The sequence below is a fragment of the Zeugodacus cucurbitae genome, chromosome 6, assembly GCF_028554725.1.
Source record: "Zeugodacus cucurbitae isolate PBARC_wt_2022May chromosome 6, idZeuCucr1.2, whole genome shotgun sequence".
Taxonomy (NCBI): Eukaryota; Metazoa; Arthropoda; class Insecta; order Diptera; family Tephritidae; genus Zeugodacus; species Zeugodacus cucurbitae.
In genome coordinates, this window is record NC_071671.1 from 35,600,925 (window position 1) to 35,618,392 (window position 17,468).

The window sequence follows — 17,468 nt, forward strand, 5'->3', positions numbered from 1 at the left end:
ATCTCCATTTACGAGCTTAACTCGATAATCTGTAATTAAGAAACGAGATTTTTCATACAAAGTTCCTCTCTTGATAATCCGAGATTACAAAATTATCTCGTTTTATACAACTAGATTTTCAGTGTTATTCCTAGTTTTATCGATAATTTTGCGAAGAAGAGAAGAAATGTCAAATGAAAATGTAAACAAAAATGACCTACAGCGAGAGAAATATGTGTAATACAATAACAAATGCAACACAATGGACAATTCATAATCTCATTTGGCTATATGTAAACGGTTAGATTATTGAACGAGCTTAGAACGAGATTATTTTCATATGTAAACATACTATTACATACATAATTCAAATTATATTGTGTTTGATATTAATGTATGTCTTTATTTGTAAGTATGTATGCGTAATTCTTCTAAACCACTAATATAAATATAAAAAAAGGCTTATTTACAGTAAGTACTTAAAAAGAACTATTGCTTTTTAGCTAGAATGGTCAATTCATATTTTCTGTTTTTCATTTTACGTTTATTATTTTTGGAATATGCTCTGTTAAAGACATTATTTTAGTAAATTAAACTACAAATATACCTTATTAACTTACATTTATTGTTCATTGCGTTTGACAGTTTGATATCGAACGAAAAATTCGTAAAACGCACGAGTTTTAAGCTCGTAAACGTAATACAGAGTACTTTTGTGATTGTCGCATTTACAAAGTATCTTTTCTGCGTTTGCGAGTATTTTCACTTGCGCAACGCCTTACAGAGTAACACCCCAGGTCCGAATCCAATACAAGTCCAGACTGTAATGAATCTTTGACATTAACATTACAGGAACGGAATAAACGGAACGGATATCTCACAACTTTTAGTTTAAAATGTTGTCTTTCCACACAAAATCATTGCACAATAACAGACTTGCGTCGGTCGTTTGAGTGGTGTATGGGTGTGTTTGTGCGAAATGGCGCAGTTATTGTGCTAAAATCAAAATCAGTTTGATATTTTACTCAAGTCTGAACTATAGCACAATAAAAGCTTAAACACTTTCCGAACTAATTATAGGATGGAGTTGAAAAAAGTTCGAGAACATGCAAAATCCGGAGCAGGCACTTATGATATTTATGTACCATCATTATGGTATTTTTTCACAAGTGATGCAACAGACCATATAAAGTGTTTGTGTAAAGTTTTATTTCGCTATCTTCATTGGTTCCTAATGTATATATTATAAAGTGAAGGAATAAGATGAAATTCAAAATGAGTTATATGGGAAGTTGTCGTGGTTGTGAACCAATTTCGTCCATTTTTCACACGTGTCATCAGGGTGTCAAGAAAATATTATATACCGAATTTCATTGAAATCTGTCTAGTAGCTCCTGAGATATGGTTTTTGACCCATAAGTGGGCGACGCCACGCCCATTTTCCATTTTGTAAAAAAATCTCACTGCAGCTTCCTTCTGCCATTTCTTATGTAAAATTTGGTGTTTCTGATGTTTTTCGGTAGTGAGTTATCGCACTTTTAGTAATTTTCAACCTAACCTTTGTATGGGAGGTGGGCGTGGTTATTATCCGATTTCTTTCATTTTTGGACTGTATAAGGAAATGGCTAAAATAAACGACTGCAAAAAGTTTGGTTTATATAGCTTTATTGATTTGCGAGTTATATACAAAAAACCTATTTGCGGGTGGGGTCACGCCCACTTTTCCAAAAAAATTACATCGAAATGTGCCCCTCCCTAATGGGATTCTATGCTGTAAATTTCATTTTCATAACTTTATTTATGGCTTAGTTATGACACTGTATAGGTTTTCGGTTTCCGCCATTTTGTGGGCGTGGCAGTGGACCGATTTTGCCCTTTTTCGAAAGCAACCTTCTCAGGGTGTCAAGGAACATATGTTCCAAGTTTCATTAAGATATCTTAATTTTTACTCAAGTTATCGCTTGCACGGACAGACGGACGGACAGATATCCGGATTTCAAATCCACTCGTCATCCTGATCATTTATGTATATATAACCCCATATCTAACTCTTATATTTCTTGGTGACACAAACAACCGTTAGGTGAACAAAACTATTATACTCTGTGCAACAGGTTGCGAGAGTATAAAAAGGATGTATGGGTGCACTAACCGTGCCAATTGCTGAAAAGGTTATGATGTACTTCACTGCCGGACATTAGAATCACCAATTATAACCCAGCCATCTGAACTCAGCTCCGAGTTTTCGTCAGTTTTTAGCAACTTTTCTCAGAGAGATTTAAATTCGCAAGAACATATCGCTCATTTACTTGAATAGTGTCACAACTCAAAAAAAGTTAATTTTTCAGGAGAGCGTTTTAAAGTTTTCAATTGTTCTTATTTAGCAAATTTAGAAAAATGCCATCAGTTTATTGACAAATCTAGTAGCCTGTAATATATTAAATAAAATGTTGAGCATAAATGGACCAAGTAGAGTGTACGAATGCGAATACGAAATGTGACCCACTTTGAATTACGTCGTTATTTGTGAAAAATATAAATCAATTTCGCCGTCATAAGTCAAATGAGTCGTTTTTGCTGAAAAAAGCAATTTGAAAAGTTTAATTAAATTTTCACCAATATCGTTGTAATACAAAATGTGTCGTTCTTTCTGAAAAGAAAATCAAATTCACCTTTTCACAATATGTGTTGGAACACAAAATATGTCGTTATTTCGTAAAAAAATTATAACTAATTCCGGCACAACTGAGAAGTGTCGTTATTGTGGTTAAAAACTAATGCAACATAACAGTTTAAGAACAGCACATTCTTTTATCACGGTTTATTTTCCTACGCATCGGAATGAAATTTTTATACAATATGGACGTTCAAATTGCGCACATTTCTGCATACTCAACTCAAAAATCGTGTTTTTTGAGTTGTGACACTATTCAAGTAAATGACCGATATACTTTTCAGCGCAGATGATGACACAAATATAAATACCATTGTAGAGTATTTTGCAATCTACAGCCCATAAACTCATTCTTTTTTCGTTTATTTTAAGAAATGAAATTTTATTTTTATTGAAGCTTCTTTTTATACTCTCGCAACAAAAGTTGCTAAAGAGAGTATTATAGTTTTTTTCACATAACGATTGTTTGTAAGTCATAAAACTAAACGAGTTAGATATAGGGTTATATATATCAAAATGATCAGGGTGACCAGACGAGTCAAAATCCGAATGTCTGTCTGTCCGTTCGTCCGTCCGTGCAACGGATAACTTGAGTAAAAATTGAGATATCTTGATGAAACTTGGAACACACGTTCCTTGGGACCGTGAGAGGGTTGCTTTCGAACCACCAACATCGGACCACTGCCACGCCCACAAAATGGCGAAAACCAAAAACCCATAAAGTGTCATAACTAAGCCATAAATAAAGTTATAAAAGTAAAATTTGGAATAGAGGATCGCACTAGGAAGAGGCATATTTGGATGTAATTTATTTGGGAAAGTGGGCGTGGCCCCAAATCGTTTATTTGTATATAACTCGCAAACCAATAGAGCTATATAAACCAAACTTTCTGCAGTCAGTTCTCTTACGTACCCCCCCACACACCATGAAAATAGTTGTAATCGGATAATAACCACGCCCACCTCCCATACAAAGGTTAGATTGAAACTTACTAAAAGTGAGTTAACTCAGTAACGAAAAACGCCAGAAACACTAAAATTTAACATAAGAAATGGCAGATAGAAGCTGCACTCAGATTTTTTTTACAAAATGGAAAATGGGCGTGGCATCGCCCACTTATGGGTCAAAAACCATATCTCAGGAACTACTCGACCGATTTCAATGAAACTTGGTTTGTAATAGTTTCCTTACATCCCAATGATATGTTGTGAAAATAGGCCAAATCGCTTCACAACCACGCCTACTTCCTATATACCAGAACTTTGAAGACGATCTGAATCGTTAACTTTATAATATATAAAGGTAGCACTAGTGAAGATATCGATGCAGAACTTTGCACAAATACTACCTTTATAGTGTGGAAGCCCCATTCTAAAAATCGCCGAAATCGGACCATAGGTTTTTAAGGCCCCATGTATCGAATATGAGGACCTCGGTGCTTCTAACCTAATTCTAGGGTTTCCAACTTTCAATGGACTTTATACAATATATATGATGAATATGTGGGTCAAATTGTGTATTATATACTATAAATAAAGTTAAATAAATAAATTGCGAGAGTATAAAATGTTCGGTTACACTCGAACTTAGCCTTTCCTTACTTGTTTTTGAGTACAAATGTGTATTAAATACATACATACATTAAAAAAGTTGTTAATATTGATACTTGCAGCCCTATTCTGTGCACTTTACAAATTCAACAAATATCTAATTTGTAAAAAATTTAAATTTATCAAGCATTTCGTATTCTGTGTCTAAAATAAAAAGCTTTTTTCTTGATAAGTTGTTAAGAAGTAAAATGCTCTTGACAAATGAAATATCTCGTTGTGGATATTTGTGAAAATGAATTTGTTGTAAAGGAGATATTTTACTTTTGTTATTATTTTTATACAAAGAGGAAAAATATTTTTTGTATAAAAAAATGAATATGATGAGGGTAACTTTGACGAAATTGTTTTCTATATATTGCATGCGAATATATATTGCAGCTTATCAAATTTTTGCCAATAAAGAACAAAGTTTAGATTCCGTTGTCCCCAAGGAACTTTTCTGAAGCTAAACATAACAACCACCTAAATCAAAATTGCATTCCAAATAGTTTTAAATATATAAAAAGGATATATGTATATGTATTTTATTATTTAGTATTCTGTGGCTTTGAGGGGCGCAAAAGGAGAGGGAGATGGGATGGAAAAGCGAATATATAGCCTCTGTCATCCGATTATCAATCAATCTCATTTACTCGCGGCTCTCCTTGTTTGGTTAGAGGGATTAGCGAGGCTCTGGCGACCGCGTAAATGCGGTATAACCTTGTCATTTATATAGAGTACATGGGGTTGTAAAATCAAACCAAATTCTTTGCATCAGGCCTGAATGACTTCAGTCGATATCCCAGAATTCTCGATACATCAGAATCGGATAGATAGGCTGATAACCGGTCAATCGTAAACCAAACTTATCAACGAAACCACAATGAAGAAGGCTCGGTTAAAAATGGGGCTAGATTCGGAGCATGGAATATTTGCGCGCTCTCAGAAACTTCACGTCTAGACCAAGAGCAAAGGATTTATTGTGAAATTGAAGTTAAATTACACAGGTCCACAAAAAAAAATCGATGAAAGGTTCCTTTGACCAAACATGGTGTATCACATGTATTTTGGGCCGCTGAAACCGAATCTGAAGTCCGTTTTGCTCCATCACGTCAGAATTTTTTTCTAACCTCAAAATACATGTCGGATTTTACTTGACAGAAAAAAATTTAAAAATATTAACGGATTTAGTTTAATTTTGGGATCGAGGGGTTTTTAGGGTCGCTGATCACTTATTTAAAGTCAGATTTTCAAAATACAAATCAGAAAGTCCAATATGGATTTTTACAAAACTTAGTATTAGTGAGTTTTTGAGCTCGCTAACATTGATTTTGAAATCAGATTTTCAAAAACAATTGCTAATATTAGTTCAGGACTTCCTTTATTTTACAATTACCTGCATTCAGCTATATACCCAGATCATTGGAGAAGCAAACGTTAGTTTCTTGCGTTTCTTCAGTTGCAATGAACATCTCAGACATATCTCTTTTGGAGTGCAATCATTGACGATGTCACTAGTTTCTAGTATCTGTCAATTTTTTTCGGATCTTACTTATAACGTATTCTCCACAAACGACACAGAAATTGTCTTTCATTTTCCAAAATATTTTTCTTGTATCATTATACTCATCAAAGGCCAAGTCACCCACCAAGGTAGAGCTGCGGTTGCTTGATGACGACGCCAGCGGGCCCGCTTTCTTACCCTGTCCAGCCGACGATACTGGGATTCCGACTCCCTGCATCGTACTTATTTTTCGTGTGCCTATCATGACGGCGTAAAGGTGAGTCTAAAATGGGATTAGGGTCACGTACACGTACAACTAAACCCATTGCAGACTCACCTTAAGGAGCGTGATACAGGGACTCTGCCGGATCACGGAACAACTCCGTTGCCCGCCGTCACCACGTGGAGGTGCCCTGGATGCAGGCACACGATATAATTTGTGGGCAGCGGCCCTAAAAACTTCTAGATATATACTAAGTTTTGTGAACATTAAAGACATTTTTATACATCCGACAGCCATATTGGATCCACCATTTTGTATTTTGAAAATTTGTCTTTAATTTCGTAATCAGGGACCCCTCAAAACCCCTTATCCCAAATTAAGCTAAATCCGTTAATATTTTTAAATTTTTTTCTGTCAAGTAAAACCCGATATGTATTTTGAGGTTAGGAAAAAATCCTGACGTGATGGAGTAAAACGGACTTCAGATACGGTTTCAGCGGCCCAAAATACATGTGATACACCATGTTTGGTTAAAGGAACCTTTCATCGATTTTTTTTTTGTGGACCTGTGTTATTAACTATTTTGCAACAAATATTGAAATGCATGTGAAAACTTACGTTATAAAATAATTCAAATAAATTTTTCAATTCAAATAAATATAATTGGACAGAAATCAGCTGTTTCTGTTTACATTTTTTGTTTCTCACACGTGTTGGGAAAAGCTATGCGTTCTGAAGCTTTTTATTTTCAGCCCTATTCTGAAAAAACCTCATAACTGAGTTGTGAGGAAAAATTTGTGAGGTTTCTTGTGACGTATATTTTGTGAGTCTATTCTGGCTCGAACCTCATAAGAAAAAAGCTTAAAAAAGTCACCAATTGAGGTGAAAAGCATTTTGCTGTCAAACAGTTGTTTCAAAAGAAATAAATTCAAAATAAATACAAATTGATGTAAAATTTGTAAACAAGTGAAACAAATGAAATTGCGTATTTACAGTCGAAAGTTAAAAAACAAAAGAATTATAAAACAAGTAAGGAAGATATGGTTTTTGACCCATAAGTGGGCGGAACCACGCTCATTTAAAATTTTGTATACCATTTTGAGAGCAGCTCTTCTGTACCATCTTTACAATGAAATTTAAGGTTTCTGGTGGTTTTCCTTACTGAACTTATTGCATTTTTAATAATTTTCAATATAACCTTTGTATGGGAGGTGGGCGTGGTTATGACCCGATTTCTTTCATTTTTGGACTCTATAAGGTAGTACCTAAAAGAAACAACTCTAGAAAGTTTCCTTGATATAGCTTAATTAGTTTGCGAGATATGTACAAAAAACATAGTAGGGGGCGGGGCCACGCCCAATTCCCCAAAAAAATTACATCCAAATATGCCCCTTCCTAGAACAATCCTTTGTACCAAATTTTCGGTTATCGTCATTTTGTGGGCGTGGCAGTGGTCCGATTACGCACATTTTCGAACTTAACCTTCTTATGGTGCCAAGAAATACGTCTTCCAAGTTTCATCAAGATATCTCAATTTTTACTCAAGTTACAGCTTGCACGGACGGACGGACAGACGTCCGGATTTGAACTTTTTTCGTCACCCTGATCATTTTCATATATATAACCCAGTATATAACTCGTTTTGTTTTGGACTTGCAACCAACCATTATGTAGACAAAACTATAATACTCTCGTAGCAACTTTGTTGCGAGAGTATAAAAATAACCTGGGTGTAAATCATCGTCTATAGAGGCTGTGCGTCAGTGTCCTTTGCTTTACAAAAATAATGCGTCCTTATCGGATCGTAGATGTGGTTGGCAGCAAATCGCTCAACAAATGAAAATGCAAGGTACGTCCATATTGCTCCAGATTCGGTTAAACACAATTATTATTTTATAGAGGCCATTTTTTTTTTAAAGAACAATTCCTCTATGGTCGTTATAGCACGCAAATATTTACACATTTGTTTACAAATATTGCTAAAAACCAAAACAAACACAAATATTTTTGTATTGTGATGGCTGCTTTCACACGTCACAGATATTTGAGAAAATTGTGAGCATTTGAGCTTTTGAATTTTCTCCAGCATAAGGTAATCATCACAAAATCCAAAAACCTCACAATAGTGAGTGTGGTGATTTTTGTGAGGGCATGAGAATAGGGCTGTTTATCAAAATTGTCACAGAATACCAAAAAAAATCTTACTTGATAAAAATCTGAAAAAATTTTCAATTTTTTTGTTATTTGGTCAAGTGCACAGAATAGGGCTGTTGTTCCCTACAATTGATTTTGTTTACAAATTTTACTGTTTCACATGATCAAAATTACATTTACAAAAGGGAAAATTTTCGAAGATGTGAGATTTTCCCCATGTGAAATTCATGTTACAAAAAACAGAAATGTGTGAGTTTGTTCATTGGGAATGTCGTTTACATGGAATTTACAATAAGGCTGAATATTTCCTTTCGCATCTATTGTCGTCTGTGTTATGAATCGCTTGTGATATTTTACAATATAACCAACTATCTATGGCTCTGATTGCAGTGAAATATAGTCGAGTTCAGTGTAGTGTATTGCTCCGTAAATTTTGAATGTGATTTAAGTCAGCTCGTCCAGTAATTATGTGAGTATCTCGACGCGAATCAAAAATTCAACTCACAACTAAAACAAATACATATCTACGCAGCCAATCATCGAACCTTAGGCTCAACCCACACCGGGTTAGACAAAAACTTACCTTTTTATGACTTATGACTCAATCTCTCTGTAAAAAAATAGTTTGGTCCTTGTCCTCACCTATCCTCACCGAAGTGTTGTTTGCCTGCAGCTGCGGCCAGTAAATCAAGCCAACAATAATACATAGTTGAAAAAACAGCTGGTATAAAAAATGTAAATAACGAGACTTAAAAACCAGTAAGTACAATGTTGCCTATAGGCAGCACTGGGCATGAAAGGATTAAAGGAAATTTGATATTTTTTAGCACAAATGTGTATTAAATACATAAATACATTAAATTAAATTTTGTATTTATTGAAGTTCCTATTTGTGAGTACAATTGTGTATTAGATACAAAAATTAAATGAAAACAATTTTTCTTTTTCAATATTTCTTTATTTATTAAATCTGCTTTTTTATGCCTAACAATAAGTTATAAAATCTTAAATCTATTTAAAAACTAGACAAGCTCATACAAGTGATTGAGCTGTATTGGTGAAACGTTGCTCTTAATACGCAGGCATATCCCTTCTTTTTAGGAGTGTTAGATCGCAGGGATGTACTAAAGTATTAGCCAATGGGCTTGGATGATCACGGAGTTTAGATATGTATATATTTCAATCTGCTGACCTCTAAGAATTGCATTGAAGAGCAAAGAGAGCACCTCTACAGCAATATTTGGTAACTCAATTAGCAATTGTGGGGTGATATTATCATTTCCTGGCAACTTTTGGGGATTAATGCTAATAATTTCAGTAGGTGAAGTCTTAAAGGGCTCGGGCGACTAATTTACTGAGTTAGGTAAGATTGACATCTTAAAGTTATTCTTTCAAGCTTTCCTCGTCACCTCGAGCCCAATTTCCACCCAAGTCTCGTAAGGGCATGTTGGAGTCGACTGGTGGCTTCATGGACTTTTGGGCTTTCCATGCTTGCTAGAGTTCGGACACAGCTTCTTTATATATATTTCATTGTTGAATTCTTCCTCGCGTTTAAGCGCTTTTATTAATTTGCGTACAGCAGATATCAATTGAAGCTGAGAGGATGTATCTACCATTCTCTTCTAGCACGTCTTTTGATGTTAGGCCCACATTCTTTTCAACAAATATGGGTTGTTCACCTAACTTTATTAGTATAGGAGAGTGATCAGAAGGTAGGTCAGTACATGTATATATTGTTATATGCGATTCATCTATATTTTTGAATACAGCAAAATCAATTAAATCTGACTGGGTCAATATGTCGGCTTACCCGGGGATATTATATCAAGGTTATTGCTACTATTTATAATAGTATGATACAGCTGTCGTCCTTTCGGATTAATAATCACGACAAATTAATCCCCAAAACAAATGTTTTGCATTGCAATCTCCACCTGCTAGAAATCTATGACCTAGCTTTTCAAAAAAGTCTTTAACTTCTCTATCTGTAATTTTAAAACGAGGTGGACAGTATATAGCCGTCAGATTTAAGTCCCCACAACGATTTTTATACTCTCGCAACAAATGTTGCTAAAGAGAGTATTCTAGTTTTGTTCACATAACGGTTGTTTGTAACACCCAAAACTAAACGAGTTAGATATAGGGTTATATATACCAAAGTGATCAGGATGAAGAGTGGAGTTCAAATCCGAATGTCTGTCTGTCCGTCCGTCTGTGCAAGCTGTAACTTAAGATATCTTAATGAAACTTGGCACACTTATTTATTGGCACCATAGGAAGGTTGTTTTCAAAAATGAGCAAAATCGGACCACTGCCACGCCCACAAAATGGCGGAAACTGAAAACCTATACAGTGTCATAACTAAGCCATAAATAAAGTTATTAAAATAAAATTTGGAACACAGGATCGCACTATGAAGGGGCATATTTGGATCTAATTTTTTTGTGGAAGTGGGCGTGGCCCCGCAACCTACTAAGTTTTTTGTACATATCTCGCAAACCAATAGAGCTATATAAACCAAACTTTCTGCAGTCTTTTTTTTAGCCACTTCCTAATACAGTTCAAAAATGAAAGAAATCGGATAGTAACCACGCCCACCTCCCATACAAAAGTTAGGTTGAAAATTACTAAAAGTGGGTTAACTCACTAACGAAAAACGTCAGAAACACTAAATTTCACATAAGAAATGGCAGATGAAGGCTGCACTCAGATTTTTTTACAAAATGGAAAATGGGCGTGGCGTCGCCTACTTATGGGTCAAAAACCATATCTCAGGAACTACTCGACCGATTTCAATGAAACTTGGTTTGTAATAGTTTCCTTACATCCCAATGATATGTTGTGAAAATAGGCCAAATCGCTTCACAACCACGCCTACTTCCCATATACCAGAACTTTGAAGACAATCTGAATAGTTTACTTTACAATAGATAAAGTAAGTACTAGTGAAGGTATCGGTGCAGAACTTTGCACAAATACTATGTTAATAGTGTGGCATCCCCATTCTAAAAATCGCCGAAATCGGACCATAGGTTTATAAGGCCCCATATATCGAACACTTCTGCTGGTGCTTCTAACCAAATATTATGGTTTCCAACTTTCAATGGACTTTATGCACTATGTATGACGGATATGTGTATTATATAATATTAATAAAGTTAAATAAATTGCGAGAGTTTAAAATGTTCGGTTACACCCGAACTTAGCCCTTCCTTACTTGTTTAAATAATAAAATAACTGGATATTATATAAGTATAAAATACAATTTTTATACTCTCGCAACAAAGTTGCTACGAGAGTATAATAGTCTTGTTCACATAACGGTTGTTTGTAACACCTAAAACTAGTCGAGTTAGATATACAGTCATATATACCAAAGTTATCAGGGTGACGAGTAGATTCGAAGTCCGGATGTCTGTACGTCCGTCCGTCTGTCCGTCTGTGCAAGCTGTAACTTGAGTAAAAATTAAGATATCTTAATGAAACTTGGAACATATGTTCCTTGGGGCAGTGAGAGGGTTGCTTTCGAACCACCAAAATCGGACCATTGTCACGCCCACAAAATGGCGAAAACCAAAAACACATAAAGTGTCATAACTAAGCCATAAATAAAGTTATTAAAATAAAATTTGGAACACAGGATCGCACTATGAAGGGGCATATTTGGATCTATTTTTTTTGTGGAAGTGGGCGTGGCCCCGCCCCCTACTAAGTTTTTTGTACATATCTCGCAAACCAATAGAGCTATATAAACCAAACTTTCTGCAGTCGTTTATTTTAGCCATTTCCTTATACAGTCCAAAAATGAAAGAAATCGGATAATAACCACGCCCACCTCCCATACAAAGGTTAGGTTGAAAATTACTAAAAGTGCGTTAACTCACTAACGAAAAACGTCAGAAACACCAAATTTTACATAAGAAATGGCAGAAGGAAGCTGCACTGAGATTTTTTTGCAAAATGAAAAATGGGCGTGGCATCGCCCACTTATGGGTCAAAAACCATATCTCAGGAACTACTAGACAAATTTCAATGAAATTCGATATATAATATTTTCTTGACACCCTGATGATACGTGTGAAAAATGGACGAAATTGGTTTACAACCACGACAACTTCCCATATAACTCATTTTGAATTTCATCTTATTCCTTCACTTTATAATATATACATTAGGAACCAATGAAGATAGCGAAATAAAACTTTACACAAACTTGTGAAAAAATTGTCAAAATCGAACCATGACTTTTCAAGGCCCCTGATATCGAACATGAAGAACTCAGTGCCTAAGGGTAATTTTTCCCCGAAAATATACTTAGGTAAATCCCTCAGATATTTTAATGTAATTCATTCCCTCTGAATTTTTTTCTTATAACAGTTTCTCTCTGTATCTGAAATGGTAAAAATCGGGTCATAACTTCCCCCAGATCCCATATACTTAATTATAAGTAATATTAAATTAAGTGACCGTATAGTCTTCGATACATTGTATCTTGGTGGTGAAGGTTGAACTTTATACCCAATATATGGGTCGAATTCTGTTATCTTTATAAAATTACATCAATAATTATAAAAAGTCGATCCAGTTCCTGGGGGTTTTGATATGCTGATGTTTCCCATCGATTTCTCCAATACATTGAGGAAAATTCCACCTTGACCCAATGAATTTCATTGGCTTCTGTTTTCCATTCATTCTCGTTTTCCGGCAACTATAAGCAGAGTAATATTTACATCACAATTTTTTAAGCAAAATTATTTCTTAATAATACCTTACACAAGTTTCTATAACAATGACACAAATTGTTTGAGGTGCAATTACTGTTAAAAACTTTAAATCCTCAAAAGTACTTCCACTGGCTAGCAATCGCAATGTAAGCGATAACCGTATTGTAGGAGATATAGACTCCCTTAAAATAATATTTTGCTTTGTATTAAGGGAGTTTCTTTAATTAAAAGTTCTTAAATGAATTCATCAATGCGTTGGAAGTTTTCCAATTTTTTTCGAATTTAGCTCAAGTTCTTTAATTATTTTGATATCTTTTTTTTAAAAACTCATCACACCAAACTCCTTTTTATATTCTCGCAACAAAGTTGCTAACAGAGTATAATAGTTCTGTTCACATAACGGTTGTTAGTAACACCCAAAAGGATATAGATATAGGGTTATACAGTGATCAGGGGAAGAGTGGAGTTCAAATCCGGATGTCTGTCCGACCGTCCGTATGTGCAAGCTGTAACTTGAGAAAAAATTAAATATTTTGGTACACGTGTTTCTTGTCCATAGGAAAGTTGCTTTCGAAGATGGGCAAAATCGGATCACGGCCACGCCTACAAAATGGCGAAAACCGGCAAATTATCGTCCGTCAAATAGAAATATCAAAAAATTTTGATTTTCATCAAACACAGCCGACAACAAGTCGGTGTAGCGTACGTGTAGCCGACGACACCAACACACTTAAAGTGTTTGACGTCTCCAAGGCACTTTATACAGTCCAAAAATGGAGGAAATCGGTTTATAACCACACCTATCTCCCATACAAAGGTTATGTTCAAAACTACTCAAAATGCTTTAATTCAGTAAGGGAAAACACCAGATACCTTAAATTTCATTATAAAGAAGGTACGGAAGAGCTGTACTCAAATTGGTATACAAAATTTTAAATGGGTGTGGCTCCGCCCACTTATGGGTCAAAAACCATATTTCGTAAACTACTCGACAAATTTCAATGTTTAGTTTTTAATGTTTTCCTTACATTCCAAAGATATGTTTTGAAAAAAGGCCAAATCGGTTCACAACCTATATACCAGAACTTCTAAGAAGATCTGAATCGTTTACTTTACAATATATAAAGTAAGCACTAGTGAACATATCGGAACATAACTTTACATAAATACTGCATTTATAGTGTGGCATCGCTTTTCTAAAAATCGTCGAAATCATATATTGAACATCAGGACCTCAGTGCATTTTATTTTTTTTTACCAAAAATATAGGACAGTCTCTCAAATATTGTGAAGAAATTGAGAAGGAATATTTTTCTTATATTTCTCCGTGCCAAAAATGAGTGAAATAACTTCACCTAACTCCCATATATCTAATATTAGGGTTTCCAACTTTCAATGGACCTAATACCATATATAATGGGCCTAATCATTGAATCCGCAGCGAATTCGATTTCGATTCGATAAGTATTTACGATCGAAAATTACTTTACCACAAAATAAAAATGTCAAACTTCATTGTCGACTGTAAGTTTGACAGGTTTGAAAAATTAAATTGTCTGGAATTTTTATTTCATTTATATAAATATTTGAAATGGATACAATCAAAGTGTATTCAACAAAGTGAACCAGGTATATGACATATCACAATTTTTTACCCGAATGTGACATGTTTGTTGCCATTGATTTAACCCATACATTTATTCAAAAATTCAAATTTTGAAATTCAAAAGTAAACAAATTTTAAACCAAAAAATAATATTTTTTAAATGAATAAAAGAAAATGCCGAATACTTTCTGCTTAGGCAAAACAACTCATGGAAGCAATTTACTAAGGTTTTGTGCTCCAACTGACAAATTGCAAACAATTTTATCAATATATATTATATTGTTAAAGTTAAAAAAGACGGGTTAATGTAAACAAATACATGTATTGTTTACTATTTTATTGTCAAAAGCGGGTGTGTCAAATACTTAGTTCACTTTGTTGAATACACTTTGGATACAATCGCGTTAAATTTAAGTGATAGTGATAGTGAAAATGAAAATTGTGTAAAAATTCGTCGTGAGCGCAGAAATTTAAGAAATAGTTCAAAAGACATATTGGAAATGGATGATTTTAAGTAAGGATTTAAGCTAAAAAAGGAATACATAACTTCATTTATATGTATACGTATTTACAGTTTCATCAAAAATTTTCGCGTCAACAAAAGAGCATTTACATATATTTTAAGGGAATACGAAAATGTATGTGGAAATGATAAGAGACAAGGTTCTCTTTCTCCGAAATTAAAGCTTGCTGCATGTCTACGTTTCTTTGCCACAGGCAACTATCAGCATTGCATTGGAAAGGACTTCAATATAAATGTGGCCCAATCGACATTCTGTGGAATATTGGAAGAAGTTCTTAACTGTCTTGAGTACAGGCTATGTTCGAGGTGGATTTCTATTTACATGACTGACAGCGAAGAATTGGAATCAAAAACCTTTTTTTTTGTCAAATCAAAAATTCCAGGCGTGACAATGGCAGTTGATGGAACTCACATAAAGATAATGGCTCCAAAAGGAGATAAACATCTCTATTATAACCGCAAAGGATTCTCAAGTCTGAACGTTATGATTGTGAGGCTTTTATAATTATCTTTTAACTAAGTGTTTATATTCGCTTTTTTGAATGTACATATATACGTAGGTGTGCGACCACAAAATGCAAATACGTTACGTATGTGCTAAATATCCAGGCAGTAGTCACGATTCTCATATATGGGATTTGAGTGACATGAAATCTATCAGCGCTACCAATTATCGGAGAGGAAATGCAAATTTAATATTAGGTGAGAATCCATTGATAAAAATACCATCAACTAATAAAAATATACTCATTACAGGTGACAAAGGATACCCTCTTCAACCGTGGCTTATAACTCCATTTAGAGAACCAATCACATGCCTTAGAAAAAGAAGATTTAATACGCGTCATGCTAAAGGCCGAATAATTGTTGAGAAAACAATAGGTTTATTAAAATCTGTATTTCGTTGCCTTTGCAGTGAACGAGGTCTACATTACGAGCCATTTAAAGCAGCGCGTATTGTTAATTTCTGCTGTGCATTGCATAATATTCGTTTGAATTTTAATTCTAACGAAACTTTTAATGAGCCATACCTGGATACAACTGAAAATGAATATTCCATCGATGATGACAATGATTTAGATGATATGCCCACCGACGAAGCAAGTAGAATAAGAGATAGTTTATTAGACTAAGTTAAAAAACATAAAAATTCATTAAAACGAAATGTTTTGTTAGTTCCCAAAAACTTATGGCTTATTTAAATGTTCAAGTTCTAGTTCTAAAATTTTCTCTTTGGTTTCTAATTTATCTATTGCTATTTTTTCCATGACGGAATTATGTCGCTTCATTTCCTTTAATTTATCCTTTTCAGTTTCATTAAGTTTTCTAAGCCACCTATTTGTGTCGGACTGTTCTTTAATATATTCTTTTTGATGTTTCACAAGCGTGTCCTGCAGTTTTGAAATATTTGTCTCCATTTTTTTTTGGATCGTTATTTGTTCTGTAAGAAGATCCATCTTGTTTGTTTTGTTCTTTTTATGTGGAGTACAGAAAATATCGGCATCCACATTAGATTCTATTGCCTGACCAGGAGTCATATGTGATGTAGGTTCAACCAATTCAATGTCAGGCTGGGAAAAAATTGACTCAACTGGTCTCTTGCTAGCACTACTTGTTGTAGGAATCTCATCAGGGATATTTTCTATTGAAGTGAGTGGTAAGCATCCAAAACTGTTAATGCCTTTTAAGCCCTTCACTGATGTATTGAGTGTCAGTATAACACTCACCTCCTCTTCAAGTGAACTTAAAGAAACTTGGCTGAAGGGCCCACCACCTGTTCCAGAAATGTGTTTTGCATTTTTTACCATTTTTTTCTTTGTTGCAAACTTAAAATCTGTCCAAACCAAGTTATAGGTTAAGAAAGAAGTTTAATAGCCGATAATTTACAAATTATGATTTTTCATACCTTCTGCCATCCAGTTCTGTCCTTGATTGGAGGACCTAAAGCGTTCAGTTTATTTGATATTTCTTCCCAAAAACTATTCAAATCGCCTGGTGCTCTCTGCGAAAATCCTTTCGCTATGTCGGGGTGTAACTTCATTTCATTTACTAACACTTCAAATTGTGTTTTATTAGTGTGTTTTTGTCTCTTATCTCTAAAATTTCAATGTAAAACATAATTAAATGCGTCATTAACAATTTTTTATATAAATACTTACAAATTTTCCATTTCTTTAAAATTTCCGCAACACACTCACCAACGGATTGATTTCGATGCAAATTTTCGATATTGCGGTATCAATGATTCCGAAATTAGTGACATCTATGTGCCGCGGAAAGCATTTTATCGCGTCGGTAACTAAGTTCAATTCGATCGAAAATGTGACTATCGATACGGATTCAATGATTCCCATGTAAAATTTTTCGATCGAATCGAACCATTTTTCGATCGAAACGGATTCAATGATTAGGCCCAATATATGTATGACGAATATGTGGGTAAAATTGTGTGTTATATTAATAAAATTAAATACATAACTTGCGAGAGTAT

The 17,468-nt window shown here is 34.5% G+C and overlaps 1 protein-coding gene across 1 annotated transcript; it reads left to right on the plus strand.

Moving 5' to 3' along the window:
* The first annotated feature begins 14,439 nt into the window (after positions 1-14,439).
* Positions 14,440-16,163, plus strand: LOC128922461 (putative nuclease HARBI1). The gene is made up of 4 exons (XM_054232948.1): positions 14,440-14,968; positions 15,029-15,467; positions 15,538-15,679; positions 15,734-16,163. Exons 1-4 carry the CDS (start codon positions 14,955-14,957, stop codon positions 16,108-16,110), a joined length of 972 nt encoding a protein of 323 aa, XP_054088923.1. The 5' UTR covers positions 14,440-14,954; the 3' UTR covers positions 16,111-16,163.
* The last annotated feature ends 1,305 nt before the right edge of the window (positions 16,164-17,468 follow it).

What these genes read in the sequence shown, in the direction of transcription:
- LOC128922461 (XM_054232948.1), top strand. An exon ending in CAAGTCTGAACGTTATGATT is followed by an intron (nt 15,468 to 15,537) that starts GTGAGGCTTTTA and finishes ATATATACGTAG; the next exon opens with GTGTGCGACCACAAAATGCA. An exon ending in AAATGCAAATTTAATATTAG is followed by an intron (nt 15,680 to 15,733) that starts GTGAGAATCCAT and finishes TACTCATTACAG; the next exon opens with GTGACAAAGGATACCCTCTT.